The following is a 25,797-nucleotide window of genomic DNA, read 5'->3' as shown; positions in this document are numbered from 1 at the left end:
GAGAAAGTTCAGGGGATCTCGGCGAACAAAAAAATCACACCTGCGCGCCCAATCCAGCAAAAAATGACGGTCCAACCAGCTCTTTGCTGAGGTGGAGAAATATGGCGGTGCTGCGTCATGTTGGGGTCCTACTTAGCACAGATCATTCATGGGAAGATTGGAGACAAAGTTGTCGACGTCAGTGCTAAGTATTCTTACAATTTCTTGCGTGTACTTTTCCTTCGGGTTGTCCTCAAAAAGATAAAAGTCGAATGATCCTGTCGCCGACTATGCACACCATGCACTCACACTCCAGCGAACTTGACTCTTGTGTTGCCAGAGCTAGTGTGGATTTTCTTAGGACCAATACTGGGTGTTGTGAACATTCACAGCGACATTCCGGCAAAAACGAGCTTCATCTGTTCAAATTACCCTTTGTGGGAACTCCTTTTCTTCGTCAATTTTAATGAGGCCCCAATAACAGAAGTCAATCCACCTTTCAAAGTCTGTCTCAGTTAGGTCCTGGTGAAGGCAAACATGTTACGGATGGAACCTAGGCTTCCTTAGCACATTTGCGGCTGTTCCGAAGCTGCGTCCGAACTCATCGGTAATTTGTGGGATACTGACTTTTGGCATCAACATTACCTACGCGAGAACGCCAATTTCGAAGATTTCATCGACGATTAGCTTCTTGGTCTTCTTCTGGTGGTGGGCTCAGTCAGCTGTGCAAAAGCGCAGAAAATATTTTATGAAGGTTGGCTCAGTTGAAAGTATGTCTGGGTGGCGAGCCGCGTACAGCCAATTGGCTAACGAGGCGTTGCCAGTCATCTCAACGCATTGCAGGAATCACGTCTATTTTCTTTTCAGTAGAATACCTCGTCCCGGGGGAAGCAGCCCTGTCTGCACCTGTGGATCCCAACGTGGTTTTTGTTGATTGTCCTTCCAGGGGCGCTGCTATGGCGGAAGTTGTCTAGTAGATGACAGTGAAGGTAACGCGCTCTCAAGATAATGTCTCCATGCCATCTCAAGTCGTGAAAAAACGTGCAGAAAAATTATCCTCCATAGTCGCCCTTAAGAAGTTGATGCGTACTGCGTACTTCGCACCACGTAGTCATTCTTTCATTTCGCGAGCCGAGAATAAAAGAGGAACACGTATCGTCTTTCCCTAAGCCCCGCCCCAATTTCTGACTAAACGCCGCACGCAACAGCCGCGTCTCATCAGAGAGCATAGAAGGGTGATGGTTTGGGTTATTGGCTTTCTATGAGACTGCGTGGGGCACTAAGTGCTTGTCCTCGTTTTTTTTCTGCTGTGCCATTTCCCGCTTCGCGATGCACCAGACCGTATCAGGGAGCAATGTTGCGCCGATCCTCAGTGTCTTGCATGCGTAATGATGTGAATGGAAATTAAAATTTGCAGCCGGATATCTCTGAACACGAGCATGCAGAAGGCTTCTCCCAGGTGTAGCTGTGTAGAATCACGACGGCATGTGACTTTACAATACAAACATGCCCACCTGCGTTCGCTAAAGTGTTACTCATTGAAATTTACTTAATTGGCTGCCAGAAAGCGATAATTATGATCTTACTTTGTGTCCCCCTGGCCACATAACTTATTTGCATTGCTGAACTTCACGTACCTCCTAACGTCTCAATTTAAGAACACCGTAAAACTTAATTTTGGTCACTCTGTATATACAAGTGACGGCGCTGCGGCTGTCGTGTTACCGGTTCAACGGCCGATCGCATGGTGTTCGGTGAAAGGATTTATCGGTGCCGTCGACAAGAAATCTCGTCGCGACACGACAACTCGCGCTCGTCGGTTTTGTCGGTTCCGGCCGCCTATGATAATGTGGCCAATAGTTTGACGTAATAGTCGCCAACCTAGCTAAGTGCTTTGTAGCACTTGGCTAGGTTTGGGTGCATGTCTCATTTTCCCCTTTATATGACCAATCGTTGGTGTGAGCGTGTTGCCAATGCCATAGCGACCCTGTGTAACCGCGCCTTAAACAGTACATGAAGTCAGGCATGCTTTACCACCACAAGTAAGTGAGGACAGATGCTGCAAGAAGACTTCATCAGCAACGTGATGTATTTAGGTGTCGCCCAAGTGTAAGGCAAGGATTTTTCGTTAAATTTACTAGCCATCAATGAGAGGCGGCAACTACGTGACTCACGGTGCAGTCAGTGCTCCGGAAAAAGCCCTGGCCGCTTTCTCGTCTAAAGACCAGTTGTAGTCGTCATGCTATGCACGTTACCGGCAGTGTAGCAACGTTGAGCTACCGATTGCGTGTCATCGTGGAACACGGCACGAATGTTTTCAGCATCGTGCATCCGAGCGCCTTTCTTTTTTTTTTAGAGCGCAGGTTTTAGGCGCCCGTTCCTGCGGTGAGTGTCAGCGTCTGCCGCCTAACTGAGCGAACAAGCAAGCGAGAGATGAAAGCGAACGCAGAGTGCGGTTGGCGATGACAGACGCGAGGAAAAAAAGCGGAGTGGACGGTGCAGTGGTATCATGAATGGAAAGGGGAGGAGGCTGTAACGAACGCGTGAGAAAAAAAGCGTAGTCCGGCTACGATGCTGCATGATGGCGCCAGGATAACGCCCGTTTTCTGGGAGGTCTGTGGGAGGCGACTGCTGGGAATCGTGCCGACGCGTCAACCACGTACTGGCTCTCGCGATGTCCAGATTAGGGAGGCAGACGCTCCGTGCTTCGCTCCATTTGCAACATGCCGCACGAGTAAGATTGTCTGGGCGAGCCAATATATCGCGAAATGAAAACAAGCGTACTGCTGCGCTCAAATTCCCCATTAGGAAGTATCGTAAGTGCCGGTGAAAACAATAGCACCACGAGGCCCATCTCGAGACTTTGCCCCGAAATGGGGCCGCCTGGCCACGCGGCCCCATTGTGCCTAATCCGCTAGGATAGTCCGCATGCACCGTCACGCCGTGAGAGAAAGACGTTGCCCACACGTGAGGGGAAAGTTGTGTTCTTGAAATCCAAGGAGGTTTTTTTCTTTAAAGATCACCAGAGCCTCATTGCACCTCATGTCCCAGTCGCAGTAAAAACCCGCAGTGATATTTAGATTAGTTAGATTAGCATAGGGAGAGAAAATATTTTGGCAGAACTCAATGGATAACAAGGAAAGTCACGAGAAAATAGTGGTACAGCAGGACGATGGTGCCTTCTATCGTCGATGGTATACACAGGGCTTTCTGTCGCTGGGAATTTCATTAAATGATTACGCACGGCGGGTCATTTTACGACGAATAGTTGCACTATTGTTAATATGGGAAAATGTTTTTAAGGCGAAAGCCTTTCTAGGCTCATGGTGAAGCTTGTGTTAGAAGATCTGACCACCTGACTGTCCGCCGAAGCGTCATCCCGCCATATGAAGGCAGATAAAAGACAGATTGAATGGAAAATGACTGGTAGTGACAGTTACATTATTAACCTTTACCAATCTGGCTGTTATTATTATTGATTAATAGTGACAGCCGTGAATGGCTAGGACGGCTAGTAATGAATAGTAATTTCTTATGACTTGTACCGACTACTAATGGCTATGAAATGACCAATATGTCTAACAACTTGTAACGACTACGACTGATTAGAAATGACTAAAAATGCTTAGTAATGACCAGTAATCACTAATAATGACTGAAAATTCTTGTAATGACTACTAATGACTACTAGATGACCATTATGTCTAACGACGAATTGTAACGACTACAATTGAATATAAAAGACTAAAATGCTTAGTAATGATTAGTAATGACTAATAATGACTGACATAACTTGTAGTGACTACTGATGACTATGATATGACGGACATGTCTAACGACAGCTTGTAATGACCACAATAGATTACAAATGATTAATATGCTTAGTAGTGAGCAGTAAGGACTAGAAAAAAAAAGAGAAAGAGAGAGGCAAATATAAACAGGCGAATCATAAGAGGACAAAGAGTACGCTTTCGCCGTTCGCCTCTTAAGAGAGATCTTAAGGGACCTTGTAATTATTTTTAACAACTGTCCTTAACATTTTAATCAAATTAAGGCGCTATAACATAAAGGTATTTCCACCTGCTGGTAATCCATTACGGGCAACGACCCTCCATGATTGGTCAAACATTTTCGAGACACCCGCAGTTCATCTGTCTCTCACGTGATATCAGGAAAACCGCGAAATTTCCTTGTTCTTTGTGACGCGCACTCAATTATTATTTATTGTTATACGGACCATATGAATAATTAGATGCGATTGTAAACCTTTTTTTTTTTGCTATTAGCTCTCGGCTGTTTGCCAAAAATTTTTATGACGCATCTGTTTCACGTGCCTATCACGCGACGTCACAGAACCCGAGTCACCACCGGAAGTGACGCGTACGCACTAAAAAATGTATTGCTCATCCGAAGAACATCGATTTACATTTTTCTCGAACAGCCAGAGGCTGCCTCATTCAGAAAAAAAATCAAACTTGGTTGTCTGCGATTGTTCTAGCACTGGCTACTCGATGGTGCAGGTGATAACGGGTTACTCGGCGGATAATATTTTATTTGGCGCAAAAGAATAATGTTTTCGAGCCATTTCGGTAAACACGCCAGATTTCTCTACCGATTCTACGTAACTTACGATCCGTTTGAGCGGAATTGTTGCGATTCGGTTGCAGGCCACCGCGATTTTGACCAGCCACCGTAAATTAAGCAGGAAAAGCGGGCAAATCGTCCACGCCAGCACCACGCTCCACGCCCGCTTACCTACTTTGACCGCGCTGGCTCGGACCACCGTTACCCTCTCCGTTTCTGCGTGCACCTCCAGTATTCTCGGTGTTAACTGCTACAGAGTTCTTTATATTGCACCGACAGAGAACTGGATAACGGTTGTGATCAGCCAATGAAACTCAACGATCCATGTGCGCATTCATATTTCCTAGTAAAATTACTTGGCTCGATTTCCAGAACTCATTGATATCGTTCGTAATAATATTCTTTATTTTATTCACTTTGTTAAATCCTTTATTTTGATCTCTGCTACCTGTAAAGAAGTCAGCGACTCCCAGCCATGGTGAATAGATGGAGATGGCCGAATTCGTTCATGGTTTCGGCACGCAAAACCCGAATCTACAGCTTTGACGAATCTGCAGCACAGTTTCCTGAGAGCAAAGCGACAAGATGTATTTTTAGTTGTGAAGTTTTTTATGCTTCCTGATATTTTCAGAAACTTAATTTTTGTATGTGAACATTATCAAGTGTCACAATCCTACTCTTTATTCTGGGAGCCTGAGTAACGCTAGAAAGACAAGAGCAGGCAGAGACACGACAACACATAGTGCCATGTTTTGTCGTTCTTTATGTCCATGCCTGCCTCTTTAATGCTAGTATGATCGCAGTATTATAGTCTAAGTAGCCTGAACTTCCGCCTTTCTCTGGTGGTTTATTGTCACCTTCTTTGATTGGTGACCTCTGTGAAAAATAGTTAGCCATTTGCATTGTTTTCAGTAACAGGGCTAATGTGCTTGTCAAAATTACACAAGCTATAAATCTCCAATTCCACTTTACGGTTCAAGGTAGAATCATGCAGGCTGAGTCGTACTTGTGGTCACGTGGCCAGCTGTCGACTGTGCCAGTGTCCGAAGCTGCTGTCTTGTGGTACTTGCTAGGTTCCAGTTGTGTGTCCTGTAGCAAACAGACTTAGCTTGTGGCATGATCATACGCACTGTCATAGTGGTACTAAACTGTGAATTTTGATTTTGGAAAGCATAGCAGTCAATTCAACACTCTAGATAAGTGTGATACACTGTACATGTTCTTTCTGGTGTTCACCGATGTTTATTGCCTCGTGTGCAGATCAATTTAAAATATCTTTGTTGAAAGAAAATGTTTGTTGGTTTATAACAAGCAGTTCTCTTTTTTCCCACTCATGCCTGTGAAACATTTATTGAATTTGAGACTAGCAGCACGGTTACGTGAAAGTAATGTGCCAAACAAACCATAAGAATTACATAACAATAACCCAAGGAAAAGAAGCACGTTTTCACAAAGAAGACATGTTGCAAATGTTAAATCAAGATGCAAAATATCCTTTCATCTAAAAATAAATTTTAGAACCATACGCAATCACAAGAACAGCCTAAATGTTGGACATCTTAACTGATCACCGTGGTCGTTGCTGGCACCATGGTTAGCATCACTTCTGCCCCGAAGCAAATATAGCAGCGAGCCTCAAAATTTCGTATTCCGCACTGGATATTACATACTTTATTTAAGGAATGTAAACATTTCATGAACACCCGGAACATCTTAAGATTGATTTCAATGGCAGACGCAACTTTTGCATTTACAGCATTGCTTTCGTTATTGAAAGAAGTGCATACAGTAAAAAAAAAAAACAATATTTCATACAGTTTCTTTACCGCCCTAAATATATGCAGCCAACTATCGCACAGAGATAGAAATGAAGAGCGAAAGACAGGGAAAGGCAAGGCCTGTGCTTAGTTGGCTACCCTACACATAGAAATAGGGAAAAGATAGATGAAAAAAGGAAAGATGAGAGAAACAACAAATCGAGAGTCAGTGTGAATGCATTTGAAGAGGAATGTTTGCTAAGAGCCACAGGTGCTCGTACAGTCCAGCTGCCTTCAAGAAGCACAATAGGCCTTTTGTAGCCTCGGAGTAGCGTCCGTCATACAAGCTACTCAGACTATATCTCACAAGTGACATCAAACACCACTGAAGATGCAAGCTGTACACAAGAAATATCTTTTCACAGCATAATATAGTTCTAGGCTTTACTGTGTAATAATTGGAGGGATCAGAGAGTTTTATTTCTGCTTGACATGTATAGTACCGTGATTATGCAGCAACATGGGAGTGGCCCATGCTGTCTAGACCACCCGCTTCTATCCCAATTCGCGCTTGTTACTGGCTCTCCACCCCGACAGAGCAAATATATAGTAACAACTAGCTGTCGAGACCAAACCTGCACCAAATTGTCAAGAAGTGTTCTGGGGTAATTAATGCAGGTTGCAGCGAGAGGTAATAGGTCACGGAGATCCAGGCACACAGCTTCAACCAAACTAGTCGCCGTATTCTCCCTCGAAGCAATGTCTACTGCTGATTCTTCTTCAGTAAACAACAAATAAATCACCGCTTAAACTCATCTTAAGCTGAATACAAATCATTAAGTATTTTTTGGTCGATACTATAGAGATTAGCTGTTTGTTTTGACGCTGCGAGGACTACAGAGGTAGCGCCAAGCAGAAAAATTAGTTTGATTTCTATCTAGCTGATGGCGCGAGAGTTATCACGCTGGTGATGCAATGATAATGCAGAGCGCTATAATGGCCTAATTCCCCAATGCATTAATAATTTACTACCCCGCTCTAGCATGGTACGTGATGGCGGTAACGAGAAAACGCCAAGTAGACGCCGAGTAGACGCTGTACCGTAGGTGAACATTTATGAGATCATTCAGCTTTACTACTTACTATCCAGGCTGTAAGGTAAACGGACAAAATGCGTACAGGTGAAGCGAAGCTCGGCTGTCGCGTGCATGTAAACAAAGCTTATGGTTATGGCGTCGAATACATCTATTGCGGCAACGCAGCCATGCAGCACGTACTGACAGGATGGCAAGCAGACACTAATCAGACAACGCAGCTCAGATGAACACATCTTGAGGGGCATTTTGCCGCCCTGTTTGCTAATGAGCCGAGCAGCTTTCCCAGTGCTGCAAGCAACTAATGAGATGGAGCAAAGCTTGCAGAGCACAATGTTAGCGTGAAAAACTGAGCAGCGGCAGAGAAGGCGCTTTGCTGTGTCGTCACATGCACGAAAAAATAGCATGCGGCCCATTTGCATAGTTAACATTAGAGCACATGACACCTTGCACAAAAACAATAATTGCAATACGTGGAGCAGTGGTATAAGTTCTAAGCTGTTCCCTAGCTCCATCTCTTCATAATGTGTAAAATATGCAGAGACGACCCGGGAAGCAAAGGCTTGCAAGGCAAAGAATGTGGTTTGATACAATACGTATATTGAGATGCATAAGAGCATAAGCGACCAGCGTCGCTTCTGCAGTGTTTAAAGAACATGCAATTAACAGGAAGGAACCACAGACGATTCCGATACTCCCAAAGGTAAATTTCAGTGCAGCTTTATATGCGTTGTCATTTCGCAATATATTGGTTGGCGTGGACAATCAGTCCCGTGCGGCATGTTGAAAACCGAGCAAAGTGTGGTGCCGCTGCCTGGCTAATCTGGGCATGGGGACGTGTGGAAAGTCGGTGGAGCGGGTCGTAATAATAAAAACAAAACGAAAAAACAAAGAGCGCTAGGGTAAGGAGGCACCATGCTGCTGCTGTTCGTGTTGCCATGACAACAGGAACAATCGTGTGCACCGCCATATCGCCGAAGTATCGCCCTCCTGCTAGGGCCGTAGCTGAAGGGGACGTTGGCGCTAGCGTCGAAAGAGCGTCTGCTTAAAAACAGCCAATGGCAGCCATGCAGAGATTCACCCCTGGGCCGCCACTTCAGAATGCGTACCGCGCGCGCCGCGCATTCCAGTGTTTACGAGTTCTTTCTGGAGCATTAATGACGCAACCGATGGAAATTATTCGTCTGCTTCTGCTGCTGAACGAGTTGCCCGAACAGATGCTCATCTCCGTCGCCGACAGGACCCTGTTGATCAGTATCTTATTCTTTGCCGCAATATATCGCAAATTAAAACACGAACATCTGCGTTCAACATTTGCATTACGGAGTATCAGAATCGTCGGTCAATTTTTGGGGGGTTATCACATTTCTACTTTGCATGTTTGTTTCCGTGAATTTCCTGCAACACGCTTTGGTACATGAGAATATGCACACATTTCGCGTAGATGAGATATTTTTCGATATCCCAGACCCCGAGCCGATGGCGTTCTTACACTTCTTTTTAAACTAGCGAGAAAATATTATGACATACGCTTGCAAGAGGACTTTTAAAAAATACATGAAATCATCGACTGCGTTTAGACTACTAGTGGACTATAGGTATCAGCACCACACAGCGTTGAAGAAATAATATATTATTTCGAACGCATATGCAGCAAGAAGCACACACACAAGCGAGTTCACGCGTAGAGGGCCAGAAAAACTGGGATGGTAGGCTTATCTGTTAGATTGTCGAGTGAAGCAGGAATTTTATTACATTATACTTCCTACTTTCATGTCCAGAACTTGCACTTGTTTGGCGGGTTCATGTACGACCCCAGCTTGCAGTTGAATGCATCCGAGAACTCGGGCATGTTCATGAGTGGCACGATGCACCGGGAGCGGCCAGGTGGGTAGCGATCGTGGCCCGAGAGCCAGGGCGGTGAGGTATTATTGAGCTCAATTTCACACCACGGTGTGCAATGACCGACGAAGAATATCTGGTTCGCTGTCATGGCAACGCCTGGCAGCATGGTGTCCCTCTTTGAGGGAGGCAGCATCCTAAAAGCGGAGTATGCCATCGTTGTTCCCCCTAAGTCAGCGAGGTTTTCCGAGTCTACAGTGTCGTTTAGAACTTCTTGCCTTGGCTGGAGAACCTGCGAGATGCGCAGTCGTACAGTTGGCCATCAGCCCTTTCATTTACACCGTTATAATTTGCATCACTGATCAGATACAAGTTCTGGTACTAGCAGTGCGTTTAGTATGAAGTCCTACCATCATGGTATTGATGGCAATACCTTTGTGGCATTTCAGCACGTAGGCACTGAGCCATGCTTGTGTTGCTTCTTGGTAATGAATTATCCAAATAAATAATTTCTGCGTTTCAGCTGCGTACTCGCGGGCACCTTTTTGTCGCAATAAAGGAAAAGCTACGGCGGAATAGCGCGCATAGCACTGAGAGTTGCTGAAGAAAGTCGCGTGTTTTAATCCGCGATATTTTAAGCTGCGCAAGAGAAAGCACACACCTCCTTTACAACAACAAAATAAGACAATATAGACAAGTTAGCGCTAAACATGACTTATTTTTCTGTTTTTCTCTTCTATCTCTGGGGTACATGCGGAACCGCGCCGAGAGCGGAAACTATGCGGATCTGTATCTGCTCATTGCAGTATCTGCAGTATCTGCAGATAGTTAATGCGCTCTCAAACACTTTCGGACTTCAAGGCACGCTAACGTGGGTGCAAAAGGCAAGCCCCCAAACTTTTCCTTTCGTTGCCACAAAATATTGTCCACGAGTATAACCGTCCAGTTGCAGCAAAAAAGACGCACTATAGCGTTCAACTTATATCACTAAAACAGCAGTAATAACTACAGGTTATGATTCCAAGCAAGGATTTACAAGAAAAGAGTGCTGAAGGGCAGTGTTTTGATTGTAACGTTATAGTCATGAATATTGTGTTAGGGCCTTGGCCAACTATGCACACGTGAGAACTTTCAGGTTTTCCTGAAGTTCAACGAAGTTTTGCCTTCTAATGCTTGCCAGAGCGTCTTCGTGCATTGCCTTGCACTGACAGCAAAAAAAAAAAAAAAAAAAAAAAAACTCACAGTGACATTTCAGTTAGGTAAGTTAAGATAACGAGAGCAAATAATTTAGCGAAACTCCGTTCATATCAGGGAAAGTTACGAGAACAAATTCGCAGCCCAGGCACTGTCTGGCTCAACAGACTTTCGCCGTGCCTGTCGTCTTTTGTGGTATTACAAGTGATTCTATTTCGCTGAGAATTCAAATAAACAAGTACGAGCAACTTGTAATTTCCTATTGAGCACTTATCGCGCTATTCTTAAGACGCCGAAAACTTCTGCCTACCGATACACAGAACCTGAATTGGATTAGGGGTGCTCTAAGGTACAGCTAACTCTATTTGTTTCTATTTCATTTGCACCACTGGTTCTCTGCGATGGGTAAAAGATTTTTTGTGACATCACCACTTTGCGTGTCTGTCATGCGACGAACAACAACCGCGAAAATTCCCCAACTGACAAGACGTGTGCACGTTGATTATGCGTGCCAGACAGAACAAGTGAAAACTTTTTTTCCGGTTCTTAATCTGTTTTCTCATTCGCCCTCGCTATTCGCCTAAATTTATTGGGCTTCACTCATCTTGCCTGTCTCGGTTATCCTACCGTGGACCTCGCTTATCCTCTCTTTTAATCATTAAGGTTTGGTTCATTAGACTGATGCAGCACTAGAGAAGCATTGCAATTAGCATATCAATTTGAATCATCCATGTGCGCCTTCATGTTTTTTATTGAATTCATTTACCCGAATTTGCTTATCTCATGGGTATAGCTTAAGGGCAATCGATCAATTCCTTACTTTGATCACTGCTATAGCTACATATCCATAAATAAGTTGCTCCCAGCATCATGTTTCTTGTTTCCCGTGTGGCGCTAATTTGGAAATGCTCCTTTCCTGCTTCAAACTTGCCATCTGCCACTTCATACTTTGTTTAATTAGCATGCCTAAGTATCCATGTTTTTTTGACCAAGCCATTTTGTTACACCGTTCTCACACAAAATAGACCATAATAGGTGGCTTCACTAAATTTTGTAGATGCATTTCTGTCAGCGCGTTCACAGTAATAACTTCGGTACGCAGCTGCGTCTGCATTTGTAAACATTTGTCTTGCTTTCTACCTCCGTCAGCAAGGTTGATGGTAGTTGAAGTGTTTACCGTGGCAATTCTTGAGAAGAGTAGCACCTTGGTCATTTAAGGGCAAGCTCTATGCTGAACTCAGAGGAGTGGAGGAACAGCTTGGAGTCGATGATAGTCTGGGAATACGCGGGTAATAGCCGTTTCAGCACTGTTGACTAGCATATCTAAAGCACCGTTTTAGGACCGTGACACGGCTGCATACGAAGTAGAATATGGCGGGTGGCAAATGTTTCAATATCGTATCGGTAATTTAGTGGCTATAGAGATTTGCTGCTGAGAGTGACGTTTCGGGTTAAGCTTCGGGGTGGAGCAGTTGGATATCTATGTGGGCGGAAAACAAAAACGCTAGTGCGCCGTAGTTTGGGTGTATGTTACAGAATGCCAGATGGTCTGCATCTAAACATATATAACCTCCAGTAAATGTTTCTGTAAGTTCCTTTTTGACCACAGATTGCAGAACTATAAAGTTTTATTGCCCTTAAGAAACCAAAGTGTGCGGCTATATTTCAATCGAGCAACGTGGGGTCTGTTCCATTCACCAGCTTCTTGAGATAGGATTGCGGGGCAACTCCCGTGAAACAGACGCTGGGGCGTTTGTCAATCACGCGTCCGTGGTTTGGAGTTAAACTTATAGACGTGGCCTAAAGTGTCATGTACAACAAAGGAGCGGAATCAGCGGAAGGTCTGCGTTTTGTGTACTTTGCACATCGCTGTATTCCCAGTTCCCAGCGAGTCGTGCACGATATACTTAAAAAAAGTTTAAAAATTTTGTACATGCGCCAGCCATAGTCTTTGACGTGCAGAAGCCGTATTCTTCGTTCTTGAGTTCGCGTGATGTTGCGTCTAGCACTGTATTTGACGGGAGCTACGGTTGCCTTCTCAAAGGGCATGCGGGGCACCCCCTGCGGGCTCTAGTGCAAGTTTACAAGCCCTGTATTGCAAAAGCTTTCTTTAACACGGGTCTTTAGGGTAATATATGAAACAGAATGAAATTACATGAAACTACCGCTGATGGCACAGTACGGTCCGAATTCTGCTTAACACACTCGAAATTTCATTATAAGTTATGATGTTATACGAACCTAAAACTTGATATGATAATAGGTGCCTCGTAATGAGGAACTCGGTAATATTTCAGACCCTCTGCGGTTAGCTTACTTGCCCCTAACTAAAAGTACAAGGGAGTTTTCGCATTACGCCCCCATTAAAGTCAGGCCAATGCGGACAGAATTGAACCAGTTACTTCTAGTGACTTCTAGTAGTGGAAGAGGGGATTGTTCGGCTAGGTGGAGGGGGGGAGGGGGGGTGTTCCATATTTGAAGTAGTAACTTAGCGTGGTAAAAACCACAGAGACAAGAAAGGTGGACCAAAACAAGCGCTACTCACAACCCTTTAATGGAAGAATAGAATCGTACTTATATATCCTCCGCTCACGCATGTGTATACCCAGCAAAAAAGGAACAGGCACATACACGTCAAAGGCGTTCACCTTTGATGTGCAAGTTGATGTGCAAAGGCCGTCGCCTTCGAAGGGATCAAGTTGGATGCTTTTTGGCAGCCGGTTTCCTTTTGACGATCGTCAGTGCCATAGTATAGTCTCTTCAGCAAAAATTAAAGCTTTGAGCACTAAGGACAAGAGCAGAGGTACAATGACCAAAGGTGGGACCGGAGGTTATACGCTACGTGCACAACGTGTCACGCAACCTTAAAAAGTTTCTAACTGTCATGATATTCCTTTGGTATAAAGGTTATAAACAGAGATAAGGCGCCTCAGAAAGGCCGGCCAACGTTTCCATAGGAGGACCCACCTTCGGCAAAGGCGGCCTTCATACAAGACCCAACGGTCACCGCGCGGACAGAAAACACAATTTACCTAAAGCAGTATCCAGCGACTTTGATGAACATGGTCATATATTCTACAAAGCAAGGCTCTATATAAAACAAACAAATTTTCATTGTCCTCGCGAAAGGAAATATACGGCATCATACCTCATACACAGGTGTAATTGCCTACACCTGACGAGAATTAATTTGGCACGTGGCAACTTAGAATCTTTAAAAGCGGTAACTTAAATCTGAAATTCTCATATCGTCAACCAAGGCACAAAACACATTATGCCACTAGCTAACCTTAATTCTTAATCTCACTTATACATCGATTTCGAAACTTTTTTTCATGCCTACTACTCAATTTAATACACCCTTTCTTGTTTTTACGTTTATATCAATTGTACGACCCCCTTTTCTCATGTACACCTTCCCCCGTCCCCTTCTGCGCACGTCACCCTCCTATTTGTTATTCCCATTTCGGTTCCCCCCTCTCTTGTTTTTTGTCAGTTTTTAATTATTGATATTTGGAACACCCTCACCAACACATTGCAAAGTCCCAGACGTCAGTACACCTTTTTTGGTGCCTCAGCCACACAGGGTATCGCCATTTCTGTATACCGCCGTAGTGACACCTACGCTGAGCTACTGGGGCTAACGTCCCTTGAAGGACCATGCCGTTGACTTCCAGTAACCCCATACATTGTACCCCATGCTCCTTGTCGCCATCCTAACTACTTCAATTTTACTCGACGCATTGCTCTTATGCTACTAAAGTCACTCTTTCAACTCATGTTTTTTTTTTTTTTTGGGTGGTCTTTTCTGGTACTCGCGCACTGACCGCCTGACCGGCTCTTCTAAAGCCACAAGACCTTGCCGCTAACGACACCCCTGAATGCTCTATAACCTCTCGCTTGTCCAACGCTCTCCTATACCCTCCATCTTTTTTTGATTGTTTTTTTTTTCTTGGTGCCCCCTCCCCCGTATTTTCTCTCCTTTCTTTTCTTTCGTACCCGCCTTCCCGCCGTTCTCCCGCTCTTGTCCCCTCGTCTTGGGTCCCACGCTTACAGGCGTCAGGCGACAGCGCTAATTATCACTGAATGTCTCTCCCTTTATAACCAACCGCCACCGACAACAACCGCACGTGACGTCACTGCACTAAACCTTTAAAACCAACCTGCCGAGGATGACGAGGTGGCCTTTGACGAAGATAGGTCCTCCTGTCGAAACGTTGGCCAGCCTTTCTGAGGCAACTTATCCCTGTTTATAAACTTTATACCACAGTGTGCTATTCTATCTGTCAGCCCCTTTCTTGAATCTATGACATTCCTTTGGTTTTTTCTGCGCCCAACAAGCTTTCAAAGCTGGGCTCTCGAGTTTGCCGTGAGAGCAGGCGGGGCTTCCGCACGAGGCATTTAAAGCCCTTTGTTAAGTGCTCCAGAAAGGTTGTAAATGCAATTCTCTTGCATCCTTGTGGGCAGATCTACATTGGCAAAACCGAGAGTTGCGTGAATGGCCGGTTAAGGGAACATACGCAGGAAATAAAGAATAAGGAGGATGAGGTCTCACATATGGTGGCTCATGTTACCGCGTGTGGGTGTGACGTTCGATGTTCTGAGACTACCATTCTGGGCAGGAGCGGTAACATTGCTTCTAGGCATGTACTTGAGGCCTTCATCATTATTTATTATTATTTATTAATACCTCAAGGTTCCAAAATAGGACATTACATGAGGGGTGGGCATGTAAAAGGCGGGATTGATGATGTGGAAATTACAAAGATGAGTCGGAACACTCGATGGCAGATCTAAAGCGTGCTGTATCGCGGATGAGTGCAGTCATCATTTTATTTATTATTTATTTTATTTTATTTATTTATGACATTCTGCAGGCCATGAGGCCCAATCAGGAGTGAAATAAAAAAATATAACAGTGTTAAATTGTACCATCCAAATTCCCTAAAACGAGCAGTAGAAAAACAATAGAAAAAAACAACTTGGTCCCTGATAAGATCAATACAATCCACACAGTCAGCCGGCAAGGAGTTCAAATCAGTGCTTGTGTGTGGAAAGAATGCTGAAATAAATTAGTCTTAGCAAAGTACGGGGCAAGAGAAAGGTGATGGAAATGTCGGGTTTGTCTATAGTTGTCAATAATACTATGTGCAGTGAGGAATTTAGTTCAAGTTTCTGGTTAATTAAGAAATAAAAAAAACTTCAAACGAAAAAATTTGCGGCAGGACTGCAGGGCTGGGATGAAATTCGGTTGCATTAGTGCTGAGACGAAAACGGTTTGACTGTATTGCGAAAAAATTAACGAACCGCTTTTCCTTGGATTTTCTCAAGTGCTTTTATGTTAGTGGTGGTATGTGGGTCCCAGACAATGCAGGCATATTCTAATTTAGGCCTTATAAAGATTTTGTATGCTGGTTTATTAACCTGGATTGATGTATCTTTTAGTTTATGGCGCAACAAGCAGAGTTTACGTAAGTCAGAGGAGCAAGTATGAATTTGAATGAATTTTGAATTAAAATGCACGTAGCCTCATTAATAAAATTGAAAACTTTAACTGGCAAATTGAATGTCATATTCCATCAATTATACGTGTGACTGAGACTTGGCTATACGAATCCATTCTTCATTATGAGTTCTTTCCTCCTGGTTACACGGTTCTAAGAAAAGACAGGCCTTCTAGCTGTGGTGGCGGAGTAGCACTTTTTATTAAAAGTCGTATTGAATTCTCATTACTACCTCAATTTCCAAATGTTGAATCAATATGGTGTAAACTATTATTATCGGTGCTATCTACCGTCCCCCAAATTCCGCCCCTGACATTTTTTCGGCTATCAGTGATTACATTGTCCGACAAATGCTTAACTGTTCTAAACTGGTACTAACCGGTGACTTTAATGCACCCGCTATAGATCGGCATCCGTTATCATCAACTGGCCGTGATAGGATAACTTGTGATTCGTTAATTGACATGTCAGTAGCTTTCGATCTATCGCAGCTTGTTGTCGATACAACGCGCCAAAATTCTGTCTTAGATCTTGTTTATGTCAATGGTGACTTGGTAAAGAATGGATATCAGTGCCGTGTTGCGGACGGAATTTCCGACCATAAGGCTGTTATTGTTCATCTAAATGTTGCTGGTGTACTATTACGACGAACGTTTAAAGCTGTCCTGAATTTTGAGCGTGCTGACGACACTTCTATTATTGCTAAACTTGCATCATGTTTAGATGATTTTGTGTCTTTTAGTGAACATTACAGCGTTGATATATTGACTAACCAATTTTATAGTATAGTTAATGAGTGTACAGCGTAATTTGTTCCTCAAAAGAGGATAAAACACCATGCTACACACCCGCGGTATATCCGACCAATTATACAACTCAAACGTCGCATTAAGCGACTGCGAGAACGACGGAATGCACACAATAATGACGGGGAGTCCCTAAATATATTACTTAAATCTGAACTAAAAGCCAAAATGAGTGAAGCTAGAAAGTTCTATTTCAATACCACATTATCCTCTTTTATGAAAAATAATCCACTTAAGTATTGGAAACCCATCAATCCTGCTAGCTCCTGCCAGTGATCCTTCGTAATAAATGATGTGTCCTGTTCGGACCCTTCGACAATCTCGGAGGCGCTTAATGGCTATTTCAAATCTGTGTTTGGAAATGACAATGATACCACCCTCGACATTGGTATTATCCAGGAAATGGCTCCGTTTCCAAGAATTGAAATTAGCTATACCGGTATTTATAACATTCTCTTGAACATCGACATTACTAAGGATGCCGGACCGGATGGTATACCAAACACGTTTTTGAAGCGCTATGCAGAATGGAATGATCATTACCTAACCATAATTTTTTGTAAATCATTAGAGATTTATACTGCACCGGCCATTTGGAAAATCACCAATGTAATTCCTGTGTTCAAATCGGGTAATGAGCAACTAATTTCCATCTACAGGCCTATCTCGTTAACAAGTACTTGTTGCAAACTCTTAGAGCACATAATTCACAAGCATGTCCTTCAGTATTTAAATACTAATAATATATCGTCGCAGAATCAACACGGTTTCCGCTATGGTTTTTCTACAACTACTCAACTCATTAAATTCGCTAATGACATCGCTTCGGCTCTAAATAATCGAGGTCAGGTTGATGATATATTCATAGATTCATAGATAGAAGCGTTTGATATAGTGTGCCACAGACAACTCCTTCTTAGGCTCAGTAAAATTATTAAAGATGACAAAATACTCGGCTGGATGGCTGATTGGCTACATTTAGGATCTCAGTATGTTACCTTTAATCACGCGCAGTCATCGTCGGCCACAATCACTTCCGGGATACCGCAAGGCTCAGTCCATGGGCCCCTGCTGTTCATTATTTATATTAATCATGTCGCACAGGTCATTAGGGACACACCAGTGCAACTGCGATTGTACGCTGACGACTGCGTGCTCTATACCAGAGTAACTAACAGACGAGATCAAGAGGTTCTTAACAATGTATTTTCGTCCTTTTGTGGTTGAAGCAACGCATGCCAAATGAGTATTAATTACTAAAAAAACTGTACAAATGACTTTCACTAATAAAAAGCAGCCGTTAAATTTCAGTTATAGTTGCAATGGGCACTACCTAAATTCTGTGAATACCTTCAAATATTTTGGAGTTACCTTCACTCAAAACTTAAAATGACACCTTCATATTGAAACAATATGCGCTAGGGCACTTTGGAAACTGGGATATTTAAAGCGAACCCTGAAATGCTCAACTAAGGACTGCAAATTAACAGCTTATAAATCCCTCGTCAGACCATTACTAGAGTACGACTCAGTCGTATGGGCACCATTCACTGCACTGGACATTAGTAAGCTTGAAGCCATACAAAAGAAAGCAATACGGCTCATTTTTCGCCGATATGACCGCAACTTTTCTCCCTCATCTCATGCATGCGCATTATCAATAGAACCCTTGGCTCATCGACGCACACTTGAACGTATCACTTAGCTACCTAAGATTGTACACGGCCAAAGTTGCATTCATGCCCCGATTTCCTTCAGTCATCCCACTGGGCGTGCAATGCGCCGTGTAAACCCACTTAATATTGTTCCTTTCCAGTCTTTTGTAAATTGTTTTAAGTATTCGGTTTTTCCAAGCACTGTTGAAATTGGGAACAATCTAGCTGGTTCCTTGCGGGAAAAACCTAACGAACAGTTTTTGAAAGAATTGTTTACCCACATTTTTTAATTACGTTTCAAATTCATTGTATGTTGTTTTGATCTAGTGTCTGGTGTACGCACTCCTGCTATGTCTCATGTTTGAGACAGCAGTATCTGTAAATAATAAATAAATAAATAAAACATAAATAAAATGTGCGTGTTCCAGCTTAAGTTGCTTGTTAGTGTCACACCAAGGTACTTATATTCGTTTACTTTTGTAATAAGTCCCGAAGCCAGAGAAAAAGATAATTTAAATGGATAGAGTTTTCTAGTAACGCGTAGTAGAACTGTCTTTTCTAAGTTTAGTTTCATACCCCATCTATTGAACTAAGTGCGGATTTTGTTAAGGGCCGTGTTTAGTGCAACCTGATCACCAGCTGACTGGATCTCATTGAAGATGATGCACTCATCCGCATACATGTGAATCTCCACAGGTTGGTTAATCACATCGACAGTGTCGTTACAGTATATCAGAAATAGCAGAGGCGCAAGCACACTACCCTGACGGGCGCCTGATGTGACAGGAAGGGCACCAGATTCCTCAGCGTTTATGGATACATATTGGTTACGGTGGCTTAAATACGTTGAAACTCAGACAATAAGATAATCGGCCAGTTTCATAATTAGAAGTTTTTCAATTAATTTTTCATGCGGTACAAGGTCGTGAGCCTTGCTGAAATCCAAGAAGAATAGGTCTAGCTGGCCGGCCCTGTCAATGAAGGACACAGGAAAGTGAAATAAGGCGTCTAATTGTGTAACTGCCGGAAACCCTTTCCTAAACCATGCTGGTGTTGCGAGAAAATATTATTTTCCTGAAGAAATTTTGAAATTATGTTGCCTAGAATGTGCTCTAGGAACTTAGAACAAGAACGCAATAAAGATATGGGGTGGTAGTTGATGAAAGGAAGCGTGTCACCTTTCTTCAGGACAGGAACAACACATGCCATCTTCTAATAGTCAGGTATGCATGCAGTTTTAATAGAAGCTTGAAATATAACGACAAGGAACTTGCCCAGGGCTTCAGCGAAACGCCGAAGGAATGCGCCTGGACTGCCATCAGGTCGCGGTGAAGATTTAACTTTTAGTCTAAGCAGCTTGTTAAGTACGCCTTCATGTGTAATCAAATCGGTCGAATTGAAGCTATGAGAGGAAAATCTTGAAATAACTGTCCAGAAGGTGTGGAAAAAACACTGGGAAAGTAGTGTTTAAAATGCGGCGCAATAGTCTTGTGATAATTCATTACGGGACCGTTATAAGATATTTGTTGTACATGCGTTTTACTTCCTTTGGTAAAGTACCAGAAGCCCTGAGGATCCTCAGAAATGTAGTTCGGGAGGGTCGTGTTAAAATTGAAATACTTGTGGCGGTTAATGGCATCGGAAAGTGATGCGCGAGCTTCACTGAAAGCATGAGTTCCTGTTCTTTTCCTTCACAGGCGTTTAGTCTACCGTTTTAAATGTATTATATGCCTCTTCATCCATGGTGTATATCTGGCCATTTTCATTGTCTTATCAGGTACAAGATTACGTAAGCAAAAGTAGCACGCATTCCAAAACTTGCTCCAAAGAACAGCAGCATCATAATCAGAGAAGTCGGCAGACTGGGAATCCAAGTAGTCTAAACTGGCACCATCACCGCCACGCTAAAAATCCTTCACTTTTTTTAACAACTGGAGTATTAGTGTTACATTTGGGAGCGAGTGCAAAGCAAACAGACACAACTTTATGATAGGATAGGTCGGAATATACAGACACTTCACAGTCGTCGAGGCAGCGTTGAAGAAAAACCTATTCAAGAATAGAAGAAGAGTTGCCTAAACTTGTAGGTACACTGAAAATCTGAGCGAGGTTATTATGAAGCGTGATATCAAACATAGTATTGGCATCGTTGACAGAATCGGCACCTGATAGCAAGCGGTTCCAATCAAGGCTTGAAAGCTTGAAATCCCCAACCACAATCAACTTATATTTGCTGTAATGTATCATATGATCGCTTAGCTTAACCAGCAGATCCGGCGTCGACTCTGGTGGTCTGCATACCACATACAACAGGAACACATGTCCAAATAGGTTAACCTTTCAGAACAAACATTCAAGATCATTTAGGCCTGGAAGAAGAATTGCTTCTATGTCCGATTTGATGACGACAGCGAGTCCTCCGCCGCTGCTTTGCCTATCTTTACGAAACATTTTGAATGCTGGAGGAATAAGATCGTCAATGCTAATTGAATTGTGGAGCCAAGTTTCAGTAATGACGATGATGTGTGGGGAATAAGCAAGGAGAGCTGCTTCAAGAAAGGTGGTCTTGCTGACAATACTCCGAGCACTTATGTTTAAAAGCCTGACTTGCTTGTCCTGAACAGGTCATGGGAGAGGCGCTTGGGGGGATCTTGAAATTATCCGGCGTTCATGTTTTGTCTATTCACAGACAAGCACGTAACTCGCGATGTGCAACTTGTCGTGAACAAGAAACACTTTCTTGCCTTGCAACTTACCGTATTTCGCACTTAGCCAAAGAAAAATACACATAGCGGTTATAAGTGAGCCTTCTATGACTTGATGCCGAATTGGACTTCTTGCGCAACCGCATTTCATGTGCGTGTGCCTGTTCCTTTTTTGGTTGGCAAGTGCATGCGTCACAGGAGGATATATATGTACGATTCTATCCTTCCAATAAACAGTCGTGAGCAGAGCTCGTCTTTGTGCACCTTTCTTGCATCTGGGGTTCTTATCGCGTTGTAACTACATATAGTTCAGCAGCGCAGCCTCTAGGTATCGCGGCGGGTGTGCTCTAAAGGTAAGCTGTCATAGCTCGGCTGGCTTTGCCGTAAGATGAAACTCCGGCATTCTGTGGCCTCAGTGCCACTGAGTCCTTGAACACATAGGATGAAGATCGCTCAACCAGCCAACGCATACTATAACTAAAGTTCAAGGGGCACTTAGTTATTGCTACGTCGATGAACGCGTGAGCATTGCCACAACCGTTCGATTCTTAGACATTATGCCACAACGCAAGCTCATGGGTTCGACTCCTACCAATAGCCTTGGATTCGAGTGCCTTAATTAACTTGATCCTAATTACATATGTTTTATTCAACTTCGCCTTCATTAACACAAATAGTCGTGGGTTTGACTCCCGCCAAAGGTCGAGGGTTCGATGGCATTTTCGGCCATCTATGGTCACGCCAACTACTGCAACTAGGCCGAATTTTCCGCCTGTTGGGCTATATAATGCCTTTGTATTAATAATCGACCTTAACCTAAATCAGCTATTAAGGATGTAGTTAGAGGTCCCACGCCTTAACGTGCCACATATCCAGCGCACGTAACCGAGCGTCAATAAATCCAGGAGCTAATGCTGGACTACTTATGAGCAGTGCTTAGCTGGTCAGGTTAGCTCTACAGACCTATGGCTAAAAAATGAACCAAATGATGCACAAAATTTACTGAGAAAATAGTTTGATGCAGTGTACTTATATGAAGGCTTTAGGATTTTGCCATAAGTTGAAATTTGAATGGCAACCGAGGTTACAAAGAAATTTATTCTCACTTCGGTGTGACTTATATAAGGCGCAAGGATCCCATCAAAAAGGCCTAGCGTTTCAACACAGTGGGGAGGTTTTTCTCACGTTACATCGGAGGTTAGATTGCAGCATGGTATTTGTCAGGAATACTAGGCTGCTTCTGAAAACAAGCTTCGACTACGAGTCTGTTCACTACAAGTGCTTATTGCGATGATATTCCCGCCAGCGTTGCGAGAGAGTTCACTTACGTGCTTGTGCAAGTGCCGCAAGCACAGCGTCCTGTTCACGTAGTGGTTGGCCGATTCAGGTGACAGCCAATGCCTCTCCTTGGCGTTCTCATCATACTGTGATCCTACGACGTCGTAGCCATGCATCATCTCGTGAGCAATAATCTGGCACAAATGCACCAACAAAGAGAACTTAAGCAATGGTGAACACTTTTGAACTCTGAACAATAGCTATGACATCTACGTGCCGCTCGTCACACCCATATAGAGAACAGCAGGTACGTGGCTGCCAGGCCAAATATTTAAAAAAGCAATTAGTCGCCGTATGTTGCGGCAGCACTGTCTGCTAGCCTGATGCCTGTTGACAGTGCTGGAAATGCGGTATCAAGGAAATACCTGAGTTTGAACATTGTCCAGTGCATGAAATCTAGAACTTGGAACACTGCCACCAAGACTCCGGAATGATCGCTAGTCACGAAAGAGTTGAGCACTTCACTGTTTGAAATTCTTTTATCAGCCGCATGGAGACCATAATGTTGGCACGTATTCTGCGGGCGTTTAATGCACAGTACCTCTGCTCTTTCTAGCGCAAGACCCTCTAATCGGGGATCACTATCATTCGAAGTGATAAAGCCGCACTTGCAGCTACTGATAAGATTAAAGGCTGAAAAATATTGTCATATCTATTTGTCCTTCCTCACTTCTTTTTTTACAGCAAAGTTGTATATGGCTAGTTTCTAGCGGACTGATCTTCGGAGGTCAAAACCATGCGCCGATCCTTAAGATACTGTATTACCGCGCCGGCCGGCGGCGGAAGTGAAGCTGGTTTAAAGCCATTCACCAACTTGCAAAAATCGGTTAAATTCCTTGGGTCCAACTGTAACCCGTATCAGATATTCAGCTGATACGAGCACATATTACAACTGTACCCACGTCGGCCATGTATACGTTCGCACCGCCCTCTTTTGTCGGTGTTGTAAGCGCATACATATCTCTTTCCATTTCCTTCCTGTCTCCCGTTGTGGTGGCCCCGTCGAAACGACTCGCGTCTCTATTTTCCTCTGGCTTCTCGGGGCGGCGATCCCGTCGTCAACGCGAATTTATATATAGAATACGGTAAATGAGTCTGCAGCTACGTTAAAAATTCTGTGTGACCTTTCTGTCGTATGCTAAACAGCTTGGCTGGTCAATCACCTTCACAGAGTGAAATGGCTGATTTTTGGTTTTGTTATTCCGGATAATTTATTTCGCCTTTGGCTTATGGTACACTTGAGCTCTGCTAAAGCCGCGCGGAAAGTTCAGAAACCGCGCCAAATCTTCCGCGTTTGCAAACGTGATGTATCACACTAGGCATCGGACATTTTACCCAACATAATCTGTTTTTTCTACGCAGGACTCACGCAATATCCGACATCAAATCGTACCAACGCGTGTTCTCACCGTGCCAATGCTACCGTAGTTGAAGGCGGCTGGACCTTCGGGGAGAAAGGTGTTGGGAAGCAGAATCGGTGCCGGGATGACCATCGTATTAATGTCGGCCCTGTAATGCGCGGTCACCTCGGTCGCCGAATGCAAGAGCAACGTTGTGTCAGCCCAGGCTTGATGAATGGCGGCGGCTGTGGCCTCACGCCAAGCTTTGAAGAACCGGTCAGTGGGCAAATCCGGAAAGTTCGCTGTGGCAAGAGGTGGCTCACCAGTAAGAAAGACGAGGAAGACGTATAAATTGTTCTTTTTGATGCGTTACCGTAATCTTTCAAAATTTACTCTCGCATGTAGCACAATAAGATTCCTTGACTTAAGTTGCATGAAGAAGCGGACATTATTTGTACAATCGAAATTGGTTTTCGGCTAAAGGCTAAAAATTCACTTACAATTAAAATATTTCTTTGTGGCACCTGTCGTAATTTAAAAACGGCAGCGGGTGAACTTGTAGGATATACCTATTTGGAATAAATAATGAAAATGACACCATTTACGAGATTTGTGTTCACAACATATGCATCGATTACATTGGCATTACAGTTATTCTATTGCATAAATGTATAAAAGGGCATTCTTCTAGTAAAATGGGGCAACATTGTACTTTAGAGCGTGTTTTTACAATCTAGTGTCACTTTCAGTATTCTTTCAATGTTGATGTGCTTTCAAAACTGAGTGCCTCTTTTTAGAAATTTGAATGTACCCGATGTAGCGGGATATAAAATTGATTAGTAAGATTTCAACACTCTTTTGAATACCCAGTTTCTGTCGCAAGTATGCGGCAGTGCCTTCGACCCTTCGGCTCAATGAGAATGTTTGTGCTACATGCTGCGGGAGGTTTTCATAACCTTCGCCAACATTACGAAAATCCGCTGGTACATCACAGATGACTGCACACAGACACATGAGCGAAAAACAAAAGTACCCGAAGTAAAGAAAAAGCATCAATAGAGCACCAAAGAAACAATGCCTAGAAGTTCATCAGTGGGGCTAGAACGGCTTAAGACGCAAGACGTGGGCGACGTCATGAAGTGCACAGCGCTGCTGCTACTGCTATATGCCGTCTGGCACGATCTGAGATTTCAGGATGCCATATACGTTAGATTATTTAGCAGGGCCCGAAATAAAATCGCAAAGAAGTTTAACTACTCGTAGTCGTATCGGGGCCTAAGTCCAAGCATGGTCGCCGGGATGGTATTCCACGTAGTGTCGTTGAAGTCCATTGTGTTGGCTGTCCGTCACTTCCTCGCTCTTGATGGAAAGGTGAGTAAGTTGTCGTGCTTCTTTGGCACCCTGCAAATAGGAGTTGACATCGAGATTCTATTCTTCGGTAACGTGCGGCAGCATCGCATCAGGAGTCGTCGTCGGAGTCCTTCCGTAAACCGCCTTGAATGGCATAGTCTGCGTTGTTTCTTGCCCGGCCATGTTGCAGGAAAAGGTTACGTAGGGAAGGAATGCATCCCAGGTCTTGTGCTCGACACCGACTTGAATGGATAACATGTCGGGGAGAGTCTCATTGAGGCTATATGCGAGGCTATTCGTCTGCGGGTGATACGTGGGTTGTCCTGCAGGATAGCTTGCGTAAGCTCCATCGCAAAAGCAGTTTCACTGTCGGTGATCATCACTTCTGCGGCACCTTGTCGTAAGAGGATGTTCTCCACGAAGAATTTTTCCCCTTCTGTCGCAGTACCTTTGGGTAAGGATTTCGTTTTGGCGTAGCAGGTAGCGTAGTCGAGAGCCACGACAACCGGCCTATTACTGTGTGTAGACGTCGGAAATTGCCCTAAGATGTTAATTACGATGTGCTGGTATGATAGGCAAACCGGCTCGATTCACTGCAGCAATTCCGCTAGCAGCCTCGCCATGTCCCGAGGTAGTGGGTGGGACATGC

General features: G+C 43.8%; 1 protein-coding gene across 1 annotated transcript; it reads right to left on the bottom strand.

Moving 5' to 3' along the window:
• Positions 1 to 9,030: 9,030 nt before the first annotated feature.
• Positions 9,031 to 24,095, bottom strand: LOC129386294 (membrane metallo-endopeptidase-like 1). The gene is made up of 3 exons (XM_055074109.2): positions 23,868 to 24,095; positions 22,449 to 22,592; positions 9,031 to 9,548 (listed from the first exon to the last, which is right to left on the bottom strand). The coding sequence occupies exons 1-3, from the start codon at positions 23,949 to 23,951 to the stop codon at positions 9,186 to 9,188; spliced, it is 591 nt and encodes a 196-aa protein (XP_054930084.1). The 5' UTR covers positions 23,952 to 24,095; the 3' UTR covers positions 9,031 to 9,185.
• Positions 24,096 to 25,797: the final 1,702 nt, after the last annotated feature.

Source organism: Dermacentor andersoni, chromosome 3 (assembly GCF_023375885.2).
Source record: "Dermacentor andersoni chromosome 3, qqDerAnde1_hic_scaffold, whole genome shotgun sequence".
Taxonomy (NCBI): Eukaryota; Metazoa; Arthropoda; class Arachnida; order Ixodida; family Ixodidae; genus Dermacentor; species Dermacentor andersoni.
This window is presented reverse-complemented; position numbering and strand designations above follow the sequence as displayed.

Excerpts from the sequence above, each read along its gene's own strand:
- LOC129386294 (XM_055074109.2), bottom strand. The coding sequence starts at position 23,951 with ATGGTCATCCCGGCACCGATTCTGCTTCCCAACACCTTTCTCCCCGAA. Across the intron at positions 22,593-23,867 it reads ACTACGGTAGCATTGGCACG|ATTATTGCTCACGAGATGAT; the intron begins GTGAGAACACGC and ends CATTTGTGCCAG. Across the intron at positions 9,549-22,448 it reads TGCGGCACTTGCACAAGCAC|GTTCTCCAGCCAAGGCAAGA; the intron begins GTAAGTGAACTC and ends CGCATCTCGCAG.